General features: G+C 42.8%; 1 protein-coding gene across 1 annotated transcript in view; it reads right to left on the bottom strand.

The window, feature by feature from the left end:
• The window catches only part of shroom4 (shroom family member 4), a 47,451-nt gene that overhangs the window by 12,669 nt on the left and 18,008 nt on the right, over positions 1-16,774 (bottom strand). Inside the window, 1 exon segment of the mRNA XM_029454570.1 lies at positions 3,269-3,472. Within this exon segment, the coding sequence (XP_029310430.1) occupies positions 3,269-3,472 (204 nt within the window).

The following is a 16,774-nucleotide window of genomic DNA, read 5'->3' on the forward strand; positions in this document are numbered from 1 at the left end:
AACCCCATTTAGAAATAAGTCATCTCTAATTTTCTAATTTGAGCAAGTTGTGATCTTCCCCCGAGACATATACAGTATATCGTTCTGGAACATAAATTTTGAACTGTACAACTGGGGAATCTGTTTTCTATCACTCCTGAGCCGAAGATCCACGGCAGCCCCATATGTTTTCAAAGACCCTCGGAGGAAGCCTCTTAAGGCGGAGAGGGATTTCCTCCTCATCAATTCCAAATGCCCGGAGTCAAAATCTCAAAGTCATCCCTTTGAATCCTCTCTTCCTCTTTCATTCCTTTCTTCTTCTTGTGGATTCTTGCTGTCTCATCTCCTTTACATCAAATGTTAATTCAATCCAAAATGATATCAAACCCACTTATTCCAACATATGACACCTGCGATCCTTATTCAAATAATGAAGACTCCTAAAAAACCCTTCAGACCTCAAGAGAAGCAGATCCCTCTTCCACAACTGCACACTATGCAATCACAATGTCCTCTGTTGAATCTGACCTGTGACCTCTGTTGCATATCACCCTCCTCTTATTGTTCCCTTCTACTTCTAACTGTCTAATATTGGGACAAATGCCAGAGGAAAGACAATGTATTGGTACAAAAAGTAATCCCAACTTCTTTGAGAAAACCACATAAGAGAAAGTCACACATAGTTCTTCTCAGCATAAGGAGCGCTCAGGGAATGGTGGTATGCATACTAACTCCAGAAGGTAGGGGCACCCAGTGTTTTTGAGCTTGGTTGAAATCCAATCCCTTTAAGGCTCCAACAAAAATGTCATTTTCATTTTATTGTGGTATTTCTTTTTCCTATAAAGAATAGAGTGCTCACTCACCCTTTGTATGCCTTTGCTGTCTTAGTCAAACAATAGGGAAAGTTGCCAAGGAGACAGAGGAGGTTACAGAAGAGAGAAATATCTAAAAAGGCTTTGATCTCCAACCAGTATGGAAAAACAACCAGCAGACTATCCTTGGGCCGTTTCTGTGGTATTTATGGTTTACAATCCAAGATCTGAAAACCCATGGATTTTGTTCCCCTTGAAAAGTATTTACCACATCTTAATCTTAAAAAAATATGATTATGTGCGCGCGTAGTCAGATATTTTGGTGGTCTGCAGAATTTGTGTAGGTAATTTCTATGCACACACCATTTAGACAGCATGTAAATAAAATCCATGACATTTATTTTAGGAGATTAAAAGTGGTTGTGCATGTTGAGCCCATTTATTACAAATGATATATGCTTTATATCACACCTATTATGCAGGTGATTCTTATGTGTTTCAGAAAATATATAAATGTGTTTGGTCTTCATTCATTTCTGCACAATTTTGCACGATTTTCCTAACGTACAGAAATATATAAAAACAATGGCTGCCTGGAAATGTATAGAAGCACATTCAAAAGTCTGAATCTGTACGGCAGTTTCACACCGAGACTAGTGGGGGAAAAGTTTTGTTATCTGCATGAGAAAACCGTCTTTGAAGGAAGTGAGCAATGCATGAAAAAGCAGAGGCTGCTGTGTGGATTTGACCTGGGTGACAGAGAGAGGAAGAGAGGAAATGAGACGGGAGCTGGACAGGAAATGACAGTCACTCCTGCCCAATCAGACGCCAACATGGAACATGTGAGTGTGAGGGCTGACACAGATAAAGCAGCACACATACACTGCACATGATGGGACATGTGTGTTCAAACAATGAATACAGACACAGATTTCATCAGCTAAAAAGATTAAAAACTGGAGTATTCCTCAAACACTTGCAGATTGTGTTTTAGTACTTCTATACAAACACACTCACACATGCAGAGTGTACAAAATGTCCCTCTCCTTAACACAAACACAGTTTATTGAATGTCTTCCTCTCTTTGTCCACATGTTCTGGGAGTCACATGCCATTGTCCAGAGTTATGCCGGGAGCTGCCTCCTCCTCATCAGATGGTGTGTGTGTGTTTGTGTAGTTTGTGTGTGGGACAAACTGTGGGAATAAGAGACCCACACATACACACATATGTGAACACACACACACACACACACACAGTGCTATCTAATCCACATGGGACTATTAAATCTAATAGTGGTACATTATATCACTGATTCCTATCAAAATGAGAACAGGACAAGGCACTGACGTACTTCACCATGAAACCGACCAACAAAGACTATTTTTATTGTGAGTCAATATACAGACCGCGGTAACTTCCTCTTTCCCTTTAAAGGATTACAGCTTAGCTTTGTGAGATCATACTGTAATACAAAGACTACTGACGGGACAATTCACTCTTTTGTCTCAATTGTTTCGCGGCCGTATGAAAATATCCAGGATTACAATCAGAGCTGAAACAATCAGCCGTGTAGCTATTTTAATAATTGATTCATCACTCCACTCTTTTTTTCGTACAGTTACAGTTAGAAGCACTTCGAAGATTTTACTTTAAGCTATTTTACACTATTTTCCCACATTCTAAAGACCAAACTGATTATTTGATTGATGATATTGACGGAGGTTATATAGATTCTGAAAGAAGAAATAACAAAGGTTGAATTCATACGCATTAAAACACCCTTTCTCCATTCAACACAGTCATGAATGGTGCTGCTCCAGCTTCACTTGAACTGGTATGATGACCAGTAGCTCATGGCGGCTAATGCTAGCGAGGCTAAATGCGAAGGCGAAAGCTCAACTCCCTAAAAATGTAGCTATGCATTGGGGTACCACACTTTTATGATTATGAATATTAATTATACTTTGTCTAATGTATTATGTGCGCCTAATCCATAACCAGGATGGAAACGCCGACACAATCGTTATCTCAGACCGCTAAATGACACGTGTACAGAAGTGACACGCAAACTGAGAACCTAAAATTTCACTTCAAAACTAAAAGAATCCACCTGCCCCCCCCCCCCCCCCCCCCCCCACCCACCCTCATGACAGACAGACAAACAACAGGTCTGATTGGTTATCACTTTGCAATGTTTAAATAGAAGCCACAAATAGACCAATGGGCTTCCTGCGTGGGCAGTGTTGACATTAGAACGCGGTGATGTCACCTGCTTCCTGGCGAACACAATCCCCCAGCAGTGACTTACAGGCAGTGGTGATGGAGTCAGAGTCAAACCTGCAGCATGACTCGCTTCAATCTGCACAGATTTATCTTTATGCGTTTACTACATTCCCATTTTATTTTTAGACTCTTTAGTTCCCTTTACCTGAGATTAAGCTAATTATTAATAACACTATGTATATCCACCTCTCACCTGTTGTCGGTTGTGTGCCAGGGTAGTGTGTAGGGGCCGGGGTGGAGCTGCATGGCAGACAGAGGGGGAGGAGGGGGGAGAGGAGGGGAGTCGGCAGGGGGGAGGCAGGGCGGAGGAGACGGAGGAGGGGGAGGGGGAGGGAGGGGCAGCTCCGATAGCTTTGCCAGGTGCCAGGAGTGAGGCCTGATGAGAGGAACGCTGCGTCTGTGGGAGGAAGATGAGAGGGAGAAACTCGGGTGAGGATCCATCATGGTGTACCGCTTTACATCCCCCAATATAATGCATCACATCAGAGGCCTTAAGATCTATTTTAAGAATAAATGCACACTTAGCTAACGCTTATAGAGTATCGCTGCAATAAATCCTCCCTTCATGAGGTTTATAATGTTCAGGAGATGACTTAATTTAACTTAACAGCCATTTTGGAGGCTATATTGTGGTGCTGCTGAGTTTTATTACTAACAGGTGTTTTTTAAATCGTGTCTAAGTTCATTGATATAAATGGAGCGGACAGAATATTAACGCAACTAGACATATTTCTGCTTGTATGTGGGAGTTAATGCTACTTAAATGTAGTGTCCAAATGTGCTTCTGACCACATTAAAAGATGCTTTGTAGCATATTTCGCATCAACAACCAGAATCTTGGTTTTGGAGGTCATCGCTATCATCACTGGACGTCTTCATGGAATAGCCAATTTTTGAGATTGACAGTCTTTTGGCACCAACAGTTGAGGACTGAACCACATTCACATTGAGATATAAAGAAGCTGCTGTAGTTTTGTATTTTCTGCCATCCAGTCTAAATATATAAATGTGCAACCTAGATAAATGGATGTGATCATTTTCTCCAGATGGATACTGTCATTTCCTTTTTATACACTATGTCACTTTTTCCATTTTGCAACCTCCTCTTGTTAGACGACTATTAACCACATTTTATTTTGTCTAAATACGAAGATTTATCCAGGCAGGGTGGATGAGAGGACATCCGTATTTGCAAGCACACTTGTAAGTGTCTCTGAACATCAGGCCTCACATAAAACCCGGACCTACAAAGCAGTGGTATCTTGCCAACCCAAATTCTGTGGAAACAGCATCCTCAAAAAGGTTATTTGGTTTTCTATTGGGCTGCCATTAAAAACTCATCTAACATGTACAGTAAATTCTCAAGACGGATCTGAAGCCAGACATTCCAGAGGATCCCATGATATTCACTAATTCCCTTATACAGACTTCCGATCCCATATGCGAGCCAGATTCAATTCAACCCCCTGCAGACAGTGTGTGTGTGTGTGTGTGTGAGACGGGAAGCAAAAAGAAAAAGGAGTCTGAAACAAGGATAAAGAGAAAAAGCTTAGTCAGGTATAAATGTGCCATACTCTGAATGAACCATTATGTGTGTGTCTTTAATATAAATACACTGTTAGGAAAACTGCTGCTGGATGGAAATAATATACAGAGCATGAAAACAACGAACGCCGTTGACTTTGATTTGACTTGGACCTGTCTCTTGGACTTTAACGAGAGTTGAACTTGAGTTACACTCGTCTTATTTGACACTCCACTAATGTCAAACCAGACTTGGACTCGTCTCAATTGACTTGGGACTCAACGATTCTCTTACTTGACTTGGACTTGTATCAAATGACTGGACATTGAACAAGTTTTGAACTTGAAATGGAGTTCTCGTTTGATTTAAGTCTAGTCTGAAACCTGATGTGTTCTTGATTTGCATGAAACTTGAGAAGACAGTAACCTGAGTTGAACTTGTCTCGATCGACCTGACAAAACTCAGTCTTGACTGGGACTCGTCTCATCTGACTTCAGTCTTGACTTGGACCTGTCTCTTGGACTTTAACGAGAGTTGAACTTGAGTTAGACTCGTCTTATTTGACACTCCACTAATGTCAAACCAGACTTGGACTCGTCTCAATTGACTTCAGTCTTGACTTGGATTTGTTTTGATTGACTTTGTCAAGACTCGAACCTAAGTTGGACTCGTCTCAACTGACTTGGACTTGAAACCGAGATAACGTGGTGGGCGGTCAGAGTTTAATAAAGAGGTTTGTTTCCCACCGACGAGTCGGGTAAGAATCTCAAACAAAAAAAAGTGAAATCAGACTATTCTGGGTATTTCAGAGAAACATTCGGAGGTACAATTTTAGGACTGGAATGCGGATCCTGTCACCGCGAGGGAAAGGAAAAGACCATTTCTGAGTATTATTGTTTATGATAAAGCAGAAGCAGGGGAACCATTTCCAAAATAAACACTCTTGTTTCCTGGTTCTCGCTCCTTAAGAGGGATTTCTATCTGAGCCCACTGATTGTTCGACTCCGCTGACAATGTCCTTAAATTATTCCCTGAGAAAGTTTATGTTGAGCCTGTGTGTGTTTCTCTATGTGTATTTATGACTGCATGTGTGTGTGTGTGTGTGCATGAATGTGTGTGGGAACCGTCCAAACTCGACTAGACAAAACACCATTATCGAACCCAGCACCTCCTCTTCTCTCCAAGTTTAGCTTTCGGAGATTGATGACGGGGAAAATCAAAACAATCTATGTGACGCCAAAGTTAGATGGAGAACGTATGATAAAGACACAAAAACGCTGACGGATGTGCGATTTAAGAATGTCGTACAGAAAGCTGCAGGGGAGAAGCGGAAAGTTCATCCAAAACCACAAAACCAATCGCTGTTTTTCCAAACTGCTCAGAGCAGTGCCTGGGGGGGGGTCAGCAATCATGTGTCCCACAATGAAGGGATTTACTGTAAGTGCATCTTCTCCATGGAGAAAGCTGGGATATTGGGAAGCAACCCTGACATATCAACAACATATCTGGCAGTAAACGTTTTTTACTATGTTGCATACTGTTCTGGTCATTTTAGTGGTCCCACTAACACTTGTTCTACCAGAAGAAAGTGTGTGTGGCTGAAAGACGTCCAAGCGAGAGAGTCTTTGTCAAATAAAATGCACATTTCGTCAATTTAACTCTTAAAAAAACCAGTTTGAATGAAAGAGTTTCTTCAGATTCAGGGTGTAAAACAGACAAATCTAGAGCTTCAATTCACAATTATTATTTTATTATTGCGTAATCATATCTTTACGCTCATCAATCAATAGTTTGGTCTATAAAATGTCAGAAATAATGAAATAACAAAAAAGATTTACTGTGATACATAAACACAAAGTAGTAAATGTATGGACGGTGATACAGCAAATGTTCCCCTTTCAACCAAACTGTTTTAAATGCTTTTGACCAACAAATGACCAAAAACATTCTCACAGAGTTATTTTACGAATGTCAAAGTCTTTGTAAGTTTTGCGGGTGAGCTGCTTAATATCAAGGATGTTGTCTAAGAACAACAAAGACTGCTCGGGTTCAACATCAAGTTCAAGTGCAGACGAGCATCCACCACGAAAATAACTCTGGAACGTTTTAGTTATGTTGAGGACTTAAGTCACAAAATGTGCTGCCAAAAATATTTCTTGGAGAGCAAAGTGTTAAAGAGTTGGCAAAGCCTTTGTCAGTGCTGCATTCAGGGACAGCTATGGAGGCTCCATAAAGTCTGTGGGCCGTTCATTTACACACAGGAAACATACCAACGTACTGCTGTCCCTCCGAGGAGCTAAGGCCGCCATCGACTGTGCACGTTGTTAATAACAAAATCCCAAGAACTCCCCCTTTCCTGTTTCGGACACTGTAACCCGGTTGGCGACCTGTCTCAGCGAGGACCAACGCGCAAATAGGAATCACATGAATCACGTTTCTCGAAGAATTCGCCAGCACACGCGAGGCAACAGCGTGTCCTTGACGTGGAAACCGAGATAATGAGTGAATCGCTGTTGCGGTGTCGCTGCGACCGCAGAGCAACCAGGAAATCCAATAAGGTTCCCAAGACACGGCAAGCTTCTATTTATAGATGTATTCGTCTGTTCATCTTAGACTGAGACATTTAAGGAAGTAAATACACTAGACAATACAAGAGAAGAGAACAGAAGAGACAAAAACAGACACAAATGAGGAGAAAAACAGCAGTCAAAGGCCGAGAAATTATGAATTCTCCGTCTTGCGGCTCTGAATGAGCCTCTCTGAAAGGGTTTGCTGGAATGTCCCACTTAATGGTCAGAAACTGCAACAGCTGACTGATACCGCAAAGGTCAACGCGCATAATCTGAGTCACACACACACACAGTCTCAATACAGTACAGAACGAATGCCAGACAAGCAGCCAGACAAATAGATTTGGACTCTACACAGTCACGCAGATAAAGACACAAACTGGTCAAATACATGACTTCCAGAGGAAAGACTGGAAAAGGTTTGTGTATCAGGGTGTTTGTGGAACAACCCCTCTCTGGGAAAGAAGAAAAGCATTGGCGACTGTCGGCCAAAATACAAAGATGCATGCTTCATAGGTAAGAAAAGACATTTCCACTAATTGGATCGTCAAAGAACTGGTGTGGACCCTCAGCACCTACCAGACTCCGCAGGGTGAAGCATCCGCTGTCAAACTCCCAGCATCCCTGATACCCAGAGTTTGAAGAGTTGAACATGCACTTAGGAACGACACGGACTCTAAATCCTCTAAAGTTTTACGAGAAGAATTGCCACCTCGTTAAAAGAATCTTGTTTCTTTTGCCCTCAAGCCGGTTGAGGTCTGGTGAGAGAACTCGGCAGAACGTGTCCAAGAGCTGGTGTCCATCTGAAGAAGTGAAGCGGCTTCTGACCGAGAGGGAAAAACCAATCGACGATGCTCACATCCCCTCTCCCTCCTTCTCCTCTCTTCCTCCTCCCTCGCTCCTCTCGCTGGAAGACAAAACATGGCTATTTCTCCCCCCTGCACTCTGCATTTCTCTCTCCCTGCCTCTCTCGCCCCTCTCAGGCAGGATGTGTGAATCAGTGAGAGAGGAAGTATTGTGCAGAGCAGATAAAGTTGTGCACGGCTGCTAAAATAATACCCTAAGTTCTACACTGTTATTGTTTGACGGAGGGAAAAATGCAGAGGTACTTCCTCCGTGTGTGTGTGTGTGTGTGTGTGTTAGCGTGCACGTGTGTGTTTGCAGAGCATGAAAAAGAAATCCAAAGAGCAAAGAAAGCAGAGACCGTTGGACAGACGAGGGGGCTTTTTCAGTTTGGCCGACACATGAGAAAAACAAAGTGTGGTGAAAGAAGGGGAACGTAAGAGACGATGGGAGGTCTGAGGAATAACTCCAGACAAAAGCAATAAGTGGAGGTGATGGATGAACAGCAGAGGAAACGTGTATCTCCTTATCGCTGACATGTGTTTCTTTAAGCTTCTATTACAGGAACATTATCAAAGATGTATGGCTTTGACCATTACACCTACTGATAAGTAACGTTGTTTGTTTATGAACCGCAGTTTAATATCAGGAGTCCCCAGTGACTGTGGAGGGCAGGTATCTACTGCAGGAGCCTAATGTGGCACCAAGAGAAGCTGGAACTTGAACATCATTAGTATTTTAGTTTTGCAGTATGACCAACTCATGGATTTAATGTTCACTAGCTGCGGCTGATCAAATCTGCATGTGTACCAGTGTCACTATCCCCTCGTTATTTAGACCAGACGAGAGGCGTGAGTGTCCAACATTAACTCTGTGGACGTCCAACCAACCACACAGCAGCAGACACTTAATAACATGAGGCTCTCAGCGGGCTTCAAAGGATTCCTGGAGACTTATATCTCCTGCAGACTCCACGAAGAGTGTGTGTGTGTGTGTGTGTGTGTGTGTGTGTGTGTGTGTGTGAGTTATATACATGCATGTGAGCAGATTCCTTACATTCCCTGTGTTTCCTTCAAAAGGGTAAAGGGTTAACTATGCTAGAAAGCCTAAACAACCCTCACCTCCTCCCCTCTGTCCCTTTGTGTTCGCCTGCAATCAGCCCTTTATTTGTTTGCTTTATGGGTCTGTGTGTGTGTGTGTGTGTGTGTGTGTGTGTGTGTGTGTGTGTGTGTGTGTGTGTGTGCGCTTGCAATCAGTCTCCTGTCTGTTTGCCTGCCTTATGGGCCTTCATCACTCTAGATTATGGATTTCTGAATGCCACACACACACTTGTGGACATGCATTACACACACACACACACACACACATAGTTTTTGACATACCAGGTAATCAGTACAGTGAGACTAGGCTCATACCAGAGGTCGATGGCAGGAAGGGTGAAGTCCACTTTGGCATCTGCAGCACAATGTGCTGTTTGTTACTGCTTGATCCTCTAACATGAACATTTTAAGGGAGTATTTTGTTTTTCAAGTTCCCAAAAACTGCAAATTAGACGCCGCTCCTTCAGTCACGTTAAGTCTTAAAGAACTGGTTCCTGGGAGCCTGATGGATGTATTTGAATGGCAGTAATAGTTACTCACAGAAGGTGAATCTGCAGTTGAAACGATGACTAATCAATATTTCCTACAGCATAGAAACAGAAAGGATTTGTAAGTTGGTGCGTTGGCGTTCCTCTACTTTCTTCTTTCCTGTGTTCTTATTTCCCCTCCTTCAATTGTTAATTAATGAATCAATCTGTCTCGTATTTAAACTGCGAGACAAATCCAATGTATTTGAATGTATTCTGACTGTTGGTCAGACAAAATAAAAGCATGTGTGGTCGGGGACTTGTGATAATAATCAATAACTGGGCGAGCGAGGTCACGGGGTTAAACTGATGCAGCATGAGGACAGCTTCCATAACACAGAAACATCTTTTTAGCATGTGTGTGTGTCCAAGTTGGCTAGGAACTTGTGTTTGTCTGAGACGACCACTGTGTGTGTGTGTGTGTGTGTGTGTGTGTGTGTGTGTGTGTGTGTGTGTGTGTGGAGTCCAGTGTCATGTATCATGGAGTCGCAGTTTAATGGGCCAGTTAATAAAAACCAGGCCAGAGGAGACAGATAAACTGTAGCAGACCACACGCGTAGTGGACAGAGAAGCTCGCCCACATAGACACACACACACACACACACACACACACACACACACACACACACACACACACACACACACACACACACACACACACACACACACACACACACACACACAGTACTTGAGATTTACGGATTAATCTTCTGGTCTAGAAAATGTCAGATGATAAATGAGCAACAGAAGTTCCCACAGCTCAGGTACACATTGAAAGTTCTTGAGTTTATTATCACATATGGAACCAGCATTTCTGTTCTGTTTGTGTGTGTGTGTGTGTGTGTGTGTGTGTGTGTGTGTGTGTGTGTGTGTGTGTGTGTGTGTGTGTGTGTGTGTGTGTGTGTGTGTGTGAGTGCCTGCGTGCGTGCGTGTGTGTGTGTGTGTGTGTTGATGGGAGTGGGAGTGCGTGTGTGTGTGTGTGTGTGTGTGTGTTGATGGGAGTGTGTGTGTGTGTGTGTGTGTGTGTGTTGATGGGAGTGGGAGTGCGTGTGTGTGTGTGTGTGTGTTGATGGGAGTGGGAGTGCGCGTGTGTGTGTGTGTGTGTGTGTGTGTTGATGGGAGTGGGAGTGCGCGTGTGTGTGTGTGTGTGTGTGTGAAGAAGAGGTATTGAGGAATGTCAGGAATGTCTATTGTTCAGTTTGGGAAGGAGTGTTGGGGGGCATTGTGTTTCATGCTTCTTGGCACCACAGACCTCAGTCTTGCCCCGGTCTCCAGGGACCCTGTGGTACAAGAATCTAAACAACGGGACGTGTGTGTGTGTGTGTGTGTGTGTGTGTGTGTGTGTGTGTGTGTGTGTGTGTGTGTGTGTGTGTGTGTGTGTGTGTGTGTACATTTTGCTAATCAATTTGTCTGCGGTAAAATTTCCACACACAACAATGAATGCGTGTGTGTGTGTGTGTGTGTGTGTGTGTGTGTGTGTCTGAAACAAGCAAGAAAAACCAAACAAAAGCTACAAGAGCGAGTCAGCATGTACACAGAGAAGAAACATGAAAACAAATGTTTCAAATGAACGAGCACAAACAAACTGTGAAATTGAGAAGTGCTGCCGAAGCAGCGAAACAGAGACAGATCACAGAAGACGAGGAGAGTCATAGAAGAGTTTAGAGGCTCGATCTTAGTTTTGGCTCGATATTAAAACCTGAAAAACACCCAGGCGTGATGGGAACGGATTGAGATGGAACAGATGTGTGACGAGGGCTCGGTGTTGTTCACCTGACGTGTTGACTTGTGTGAGAGCCACATTTAAGTTTCGATCGCCTCACGCGTCTTTGTTTCTCTAACGTGTCAAAACAGTATTTTACCTAAAGTTCTCCCGACTCTTCTCTTTCACCCACTTTTCCATTCTTTCATCTCCCTCTCCTCCCCCCCCCCCCACCCCCCCGTCCAGCCTTCGGCAGGATGAATGTTTGGTTAATGTGCAGCAGAGATAAAAGAGTGTGTTGGGGATGAAAGAGCTTTGTCATACAGTTCTGTTTACCCTGTCAAAACATCAAACGTGACATCTTGTAATTATCCTTTTAATTTCCATGTGTTCCCTCGTGCCACTGTGAGTCAGTGGGATATCTCCGGCTTTGTTTCCCCTGTAATCTCCGCTGGCTTTTCTTTTCCAAACTCTTGTTTTGATTTGCTTCTGAATCTGAGAGCGGTTCGTAGAAAGTGACTTAAAAAAAGATTGATATCACGAAAATAAAACAAACAGCTGCACTTTTTAATTGGGTAAACGTTAAGGCTTAGGTTGACGATCTGGCTGTACGCTCGTTTGAGACCTGAACCCAACCCAAGGGCGGCATTTTGGAGTCATTTCTCCCCCCGCCCCCCCTGGGCTTTGCATATCTACTTGCAACACACAGAAGACTGGCACAACCACACGCAGAGTTAGATGTCTGTATTACAAACAGACAGTTAGCTTAGCTTAGCATAACGACTGCAAACAGCTAGCCTGGCTTTGTACGTAAACCTGCATCTAAAGAGTCGTTTCCTGTTCCATCAGCAGCTGTAAATAAACATTTGCTTTGCAAGCTGCTTCTTTTCACACAAACTTCACCAACGCATTAGTCCACGCTGGACAGGAAGTACAGTGGGGGGGGGGGGGGTTGGAAAGAACAGGAAATGATGCTAAAACTGAAGAATGTCCTCCTGCCTCTTCCATGGCTGCCCACTGAGACACACACACACACACACACACACACACACACACACACACACACACACACACACATTACAGTTGGTACTAACAAAAGGTCGGTGAAAACAGGAAGTACTATAGAAGAAACATTTCCAGGTCAAGCTAACAAAACATCCCCAAACATTCTTTCCCTTCCCGAAATATATTAGAAAAAATCATCAGTGGCTTAAAAAACACCCCCAAAAGATGCAAAGAGACAGAAACACCTTCACCGTCTCACTGAAGAAGAGGGTGGAGGACTGAACCGTCACGCAGCGTACAGGTGATGTGACGTTCCTGTACAGAAGAACGGCTCATTTACAGCTCCATTACAAATGTTAGTATCCTGCACGCAGTAAAGTATACAGACGTGCACGTGCTTTGAATATAAACGCATGTTACACTCATTTAACTGCGTGTTATAAAAGCTGCATGTTGCTATAATCTACATTAAACCGCTGCTGAGCCACACTTGTTATCTTTTCTTTATGTTTTCGTCAGGGCATTGTGTTAATATAGTGGATGTCTTAATTAGAAGGGAAGTAAAAGCCCAGTTTACAGCCGTGTGGGTGAGTTGGCTCGTTAAAATGCTCATAAAGCATCAATCCTGATCTAAAACAAAAAGGGGACCGAACACAGCGCTGTCCTGTCCCAGTACATTCCTGTGGTTTGCCAAATTTAGCCTGCAGTCCTGCTCTTCTTTCAGCGGTGCAGGGCAAAGCAGCAAGTCTGAATTGAATATAATGTATTTAAAGAAAGAACAACGATGCGAAGGGTGGAAGTAACGCTCGCACACTTGAGGAAATGTTCGGACTTGAAGAATAAGAGTTTTAACAGGAGTCAGAAAAACATGAGAATCTAATGTTTTTCATTTCCGGCGTTACACAACTCCTTATGAGCGCAATGGAAACCTGTCAGAGGCAATACACCCGTTTGTAAATCACACTCGAGCCTCCGTATCAAAGCAGAGAACTTGCACAAAAGCACCATTTTCCAACCCTAAAGTAAAAAATCATCATCCACGCCAACTCCACATTTCCTTCCTCTGCATTTACATCATGTATAATTAAATCCACGATGAACACTTCCCTTGCCTGCACCCAATGTATTCACAAATGTTCCTACAGTAAAATACTGTACAGGGGAACCCGAGTGACTCATTTCCTCACGTTTCCAAGACAAGCGTTTGTAAGAAATCCATGTAGCTAGAGTTTAGGTTAAGTGAGTTTTAATTGAGCTTAGAATAACAGAAAAGGCACACACACACACACACACGCATTTCTCACACTTACTAAAGTGCAAGTACGTGTGTGTGCACCCACGTATAAAAACAGACTAGGTGGAGTCCCTGCAGCTGGGCTGTATGGTGACAAATGTTTGGCAGGCAGCCGTCTTGGTACACCAGGTGATGAAGAAAGTTTTACTTATACAAACATCTAAAAGTCCCCGTCACACATCTCCGTATGACAGAAACGTGTGCCGGCGTATATGAACATTTGTCAGAGTCCAAATACGTCCAACTTTTCATCGGATCGTAAAAGTGAACGTATACAGATACGCATGTCTAACCTGTTGATATCGCATCACTTACTTAAACAAAATGTATCAGACGAATACCCAACGAATGCATAACGTATACAAATTATCGGCAACACGCTGGTGTACGTTGATATAAGGTAAGGTATAAGTAGTATTCGTTAAGAGCAGGCGGTGTTACGCTGGGGTGCGTTGTTGAACGCTGATGTTTTGAGTTCAAAATTACCGGACGTACCCGACGTGTGCTCCATAAGATATGCAGACGTTACGTTAGACAGACGTGAATACGGAATACGTACGTGAATATATATACCTACGTAAATATAGTATGTGAATACTTACCTACGTAAATATAGTACGTGAATACTTACCTACGTAAATATAGTACGTAAATACTTACCTACGTAAATATAGCACGTAAATACTTACCTACGTAAATACTTAGCTATGTAAATATAGTACGTGAATATTTACCTACGTAAATATAGTACGTGAATATTTACCTACGTAAATATAGTATGTGAATATTTACCTACGTAAATATGGTATGTGAATACTTATACTACGGCAGCTACAACACCGCTGTGGAAAAGTTGGACGTATTTGGACTCTTTAGCTACTTTTCATATACGCCGGCATGTTTCTGCCATACGGAGCTGTGTGACAGGGCCGTGTGTCTGGCGTGTTCGGCGTGTCGTCTGCGTCCTTCAAACGATCACAACTAACCCTTAATTTATATCAACGTATTGCCGATATTTCGTATGCGCCAGCGTACGTTTCTGTCATACGGATATGTGTGACAGGGCCTTAAGACACAATATAATTGGCTGAGGACGGAGCCAAAGAAATCGCAGTGTGAAGCTGAGACAAAAAGAGAAAGAGGAGAACCTTCAATGCTTGGATCTTCCCAAAATATCCTTAGTTTGAGCTTAACAAGGACACGCTTTAGATGCAAAGACCTTTATGGAATTGATGTGTACATAAAAAGCACATTTATACTGTACACTTCACAACAATGTTCCACTTACGTACACCAGGTGGCCCGAAATACGCCTCTCCATCTCCAGAATCATCACATAAATACAGTTTTATAAGTGTAGGTTTGGCAGAACTGTCTGGAATAGAAATAGAAAACCTTAATCTGGGAAAACTTGTAAGTAGCTTGTTGGGCTGCGGTTGTTTTGATGAATAAGTGGCAAAAGAGTCACTTTGTGTTGCGCTAATGTCGTTTCTAATAAAGGTCTATTCTTCTTTCTGCTCCTCACATGCTGACGTTTAAGCCAATAAGGTTATTCCATCACACACACACACACACACACACACACACCTAACAATCATAATAACCTACCGAAAAAGAAACAGAGGTCGATCCTTTCACATGCCATCACCGTACCAACAGTCCCCTTGTGTTATTAAAAGAGGTGGTAACAAGTTTTGGCTTTTGACTAAGGGCCCTGTTCCACTGTTAAAACTATACAAGAAGAGCCAAGTGTGCAAATGTGAGCATTTCATCGTCTCTGAGCGACCAGTGTGTGTGGTGTGTGTGTGTGTGTGTGTGTGTGTGTGTGTGTGTGTGTGTGTGTGTGTGTGTGTGTGTGTGTGTGGCAGTAAACTCTTACACTACCTTCCAGAGGGTTTCCTTGTTCCTACAGTAATGTCTGTATGCTGGCGAATGCAGGGACGTGATTGGCAGAGGTCAAAGTGCAACAGGGTCCCGCCCAAAAAACTGAAGCCCCGATTGGCTATTAGTGTCAGTAACATGTCAATCAAAGTGAGTTAAAGTCATGTGCGGGTTGGCCCTGGTGAGAGTGCTCCTGCCAAGATACAAATAACAGCTCTGTACAGGCACACGGGGAGTAATACGCACATGAAGCACACACAAACGTGCAAAGATCAACAGTACTTATAATGATGAAGGTCATCTTTACAAGGCCTGATTGTTGTCTCAGTGTTTTAGGACCAAATGTGGTGTTTTCATGTTTTTACTTTTAGTTGCAGGACCACGTGATTTCTCATTAATCTTTAAAAACACATTGGGAAAAGTCAATAAAATGTTGAATGTTAACTATTTTAATAACTCATTAATCGTTTCAGTCAATTTTCTTACAGCAAAAATGCTAAAACAAAACAGTTTTAAATTAGAATAGAACCATAAAATAGAAATGAAAAGGAAGGTTTGTGAGGAAGATATACGGTTACGTATGTGCTGTATATATCCTAATACGCACAATGTGTGCAGTATCACTGTAACAGGTGCTAAAAGGTGAAAGGGAACTTTGTAATGTGCTATTTCTTTTATAAATAACCAGAGAGGAACAACTGTTTCTTTTACATGTGGAGCACATATGGATAATGATACAAACACACACACACACACACACACACACACACTGCATTGGGAAAACCCCTCGGAGTCAGACATGCAGCACATACCAGACGCTGTGGGTTTAACAGGGTGCATGCACACAAGCAGATGCATTCCTAAAGCCATCAATGTGTGTCCATCTATGTCCACGTCTGTGTGAATCTATAGTGCATGTGTGTGTCTAACAGCATTAGACGGGGTGTCCCGCCTGCTGCAGAAACAGGAGCAGAAGAACCAAAGCAACGCTCCGACTGCTGAGTCTGATTTCAAAGCCAGAACAAGACGTGTTTCTGCCAAACAGCTGTCTGGAGCTGTGACAGCTCCGACACCAGTGAAATCCTACACATCGGTTTCAAGTCTGGAGTTACGGGGAAAGTATCGGAGCACATTATTTCCTTTCTCTGCAAAGTGAAACAGTTTGCAAAAAACGTGCATCAAGATGTTTGACCTTTATCTAACTGCTGGAGCCGAGGGTCATCAGCATGTATACATACATATAATAAGCTGA

Source organism: Cottoperca gobio, chromosome 18 (genome assembly GCF_900634415.1).
Source record: "Cottoperca gobio chromosome 18, fCotGob3.1, whole genome shotgun sequence".
Classification (NCBI taxonomy): domain Eukaryota; kingdom Metazoa; phylum Chordata; class Actinopteri; order Perciformes; family Bovichtidae; genus Cottoperca; species Cottoperca gobio.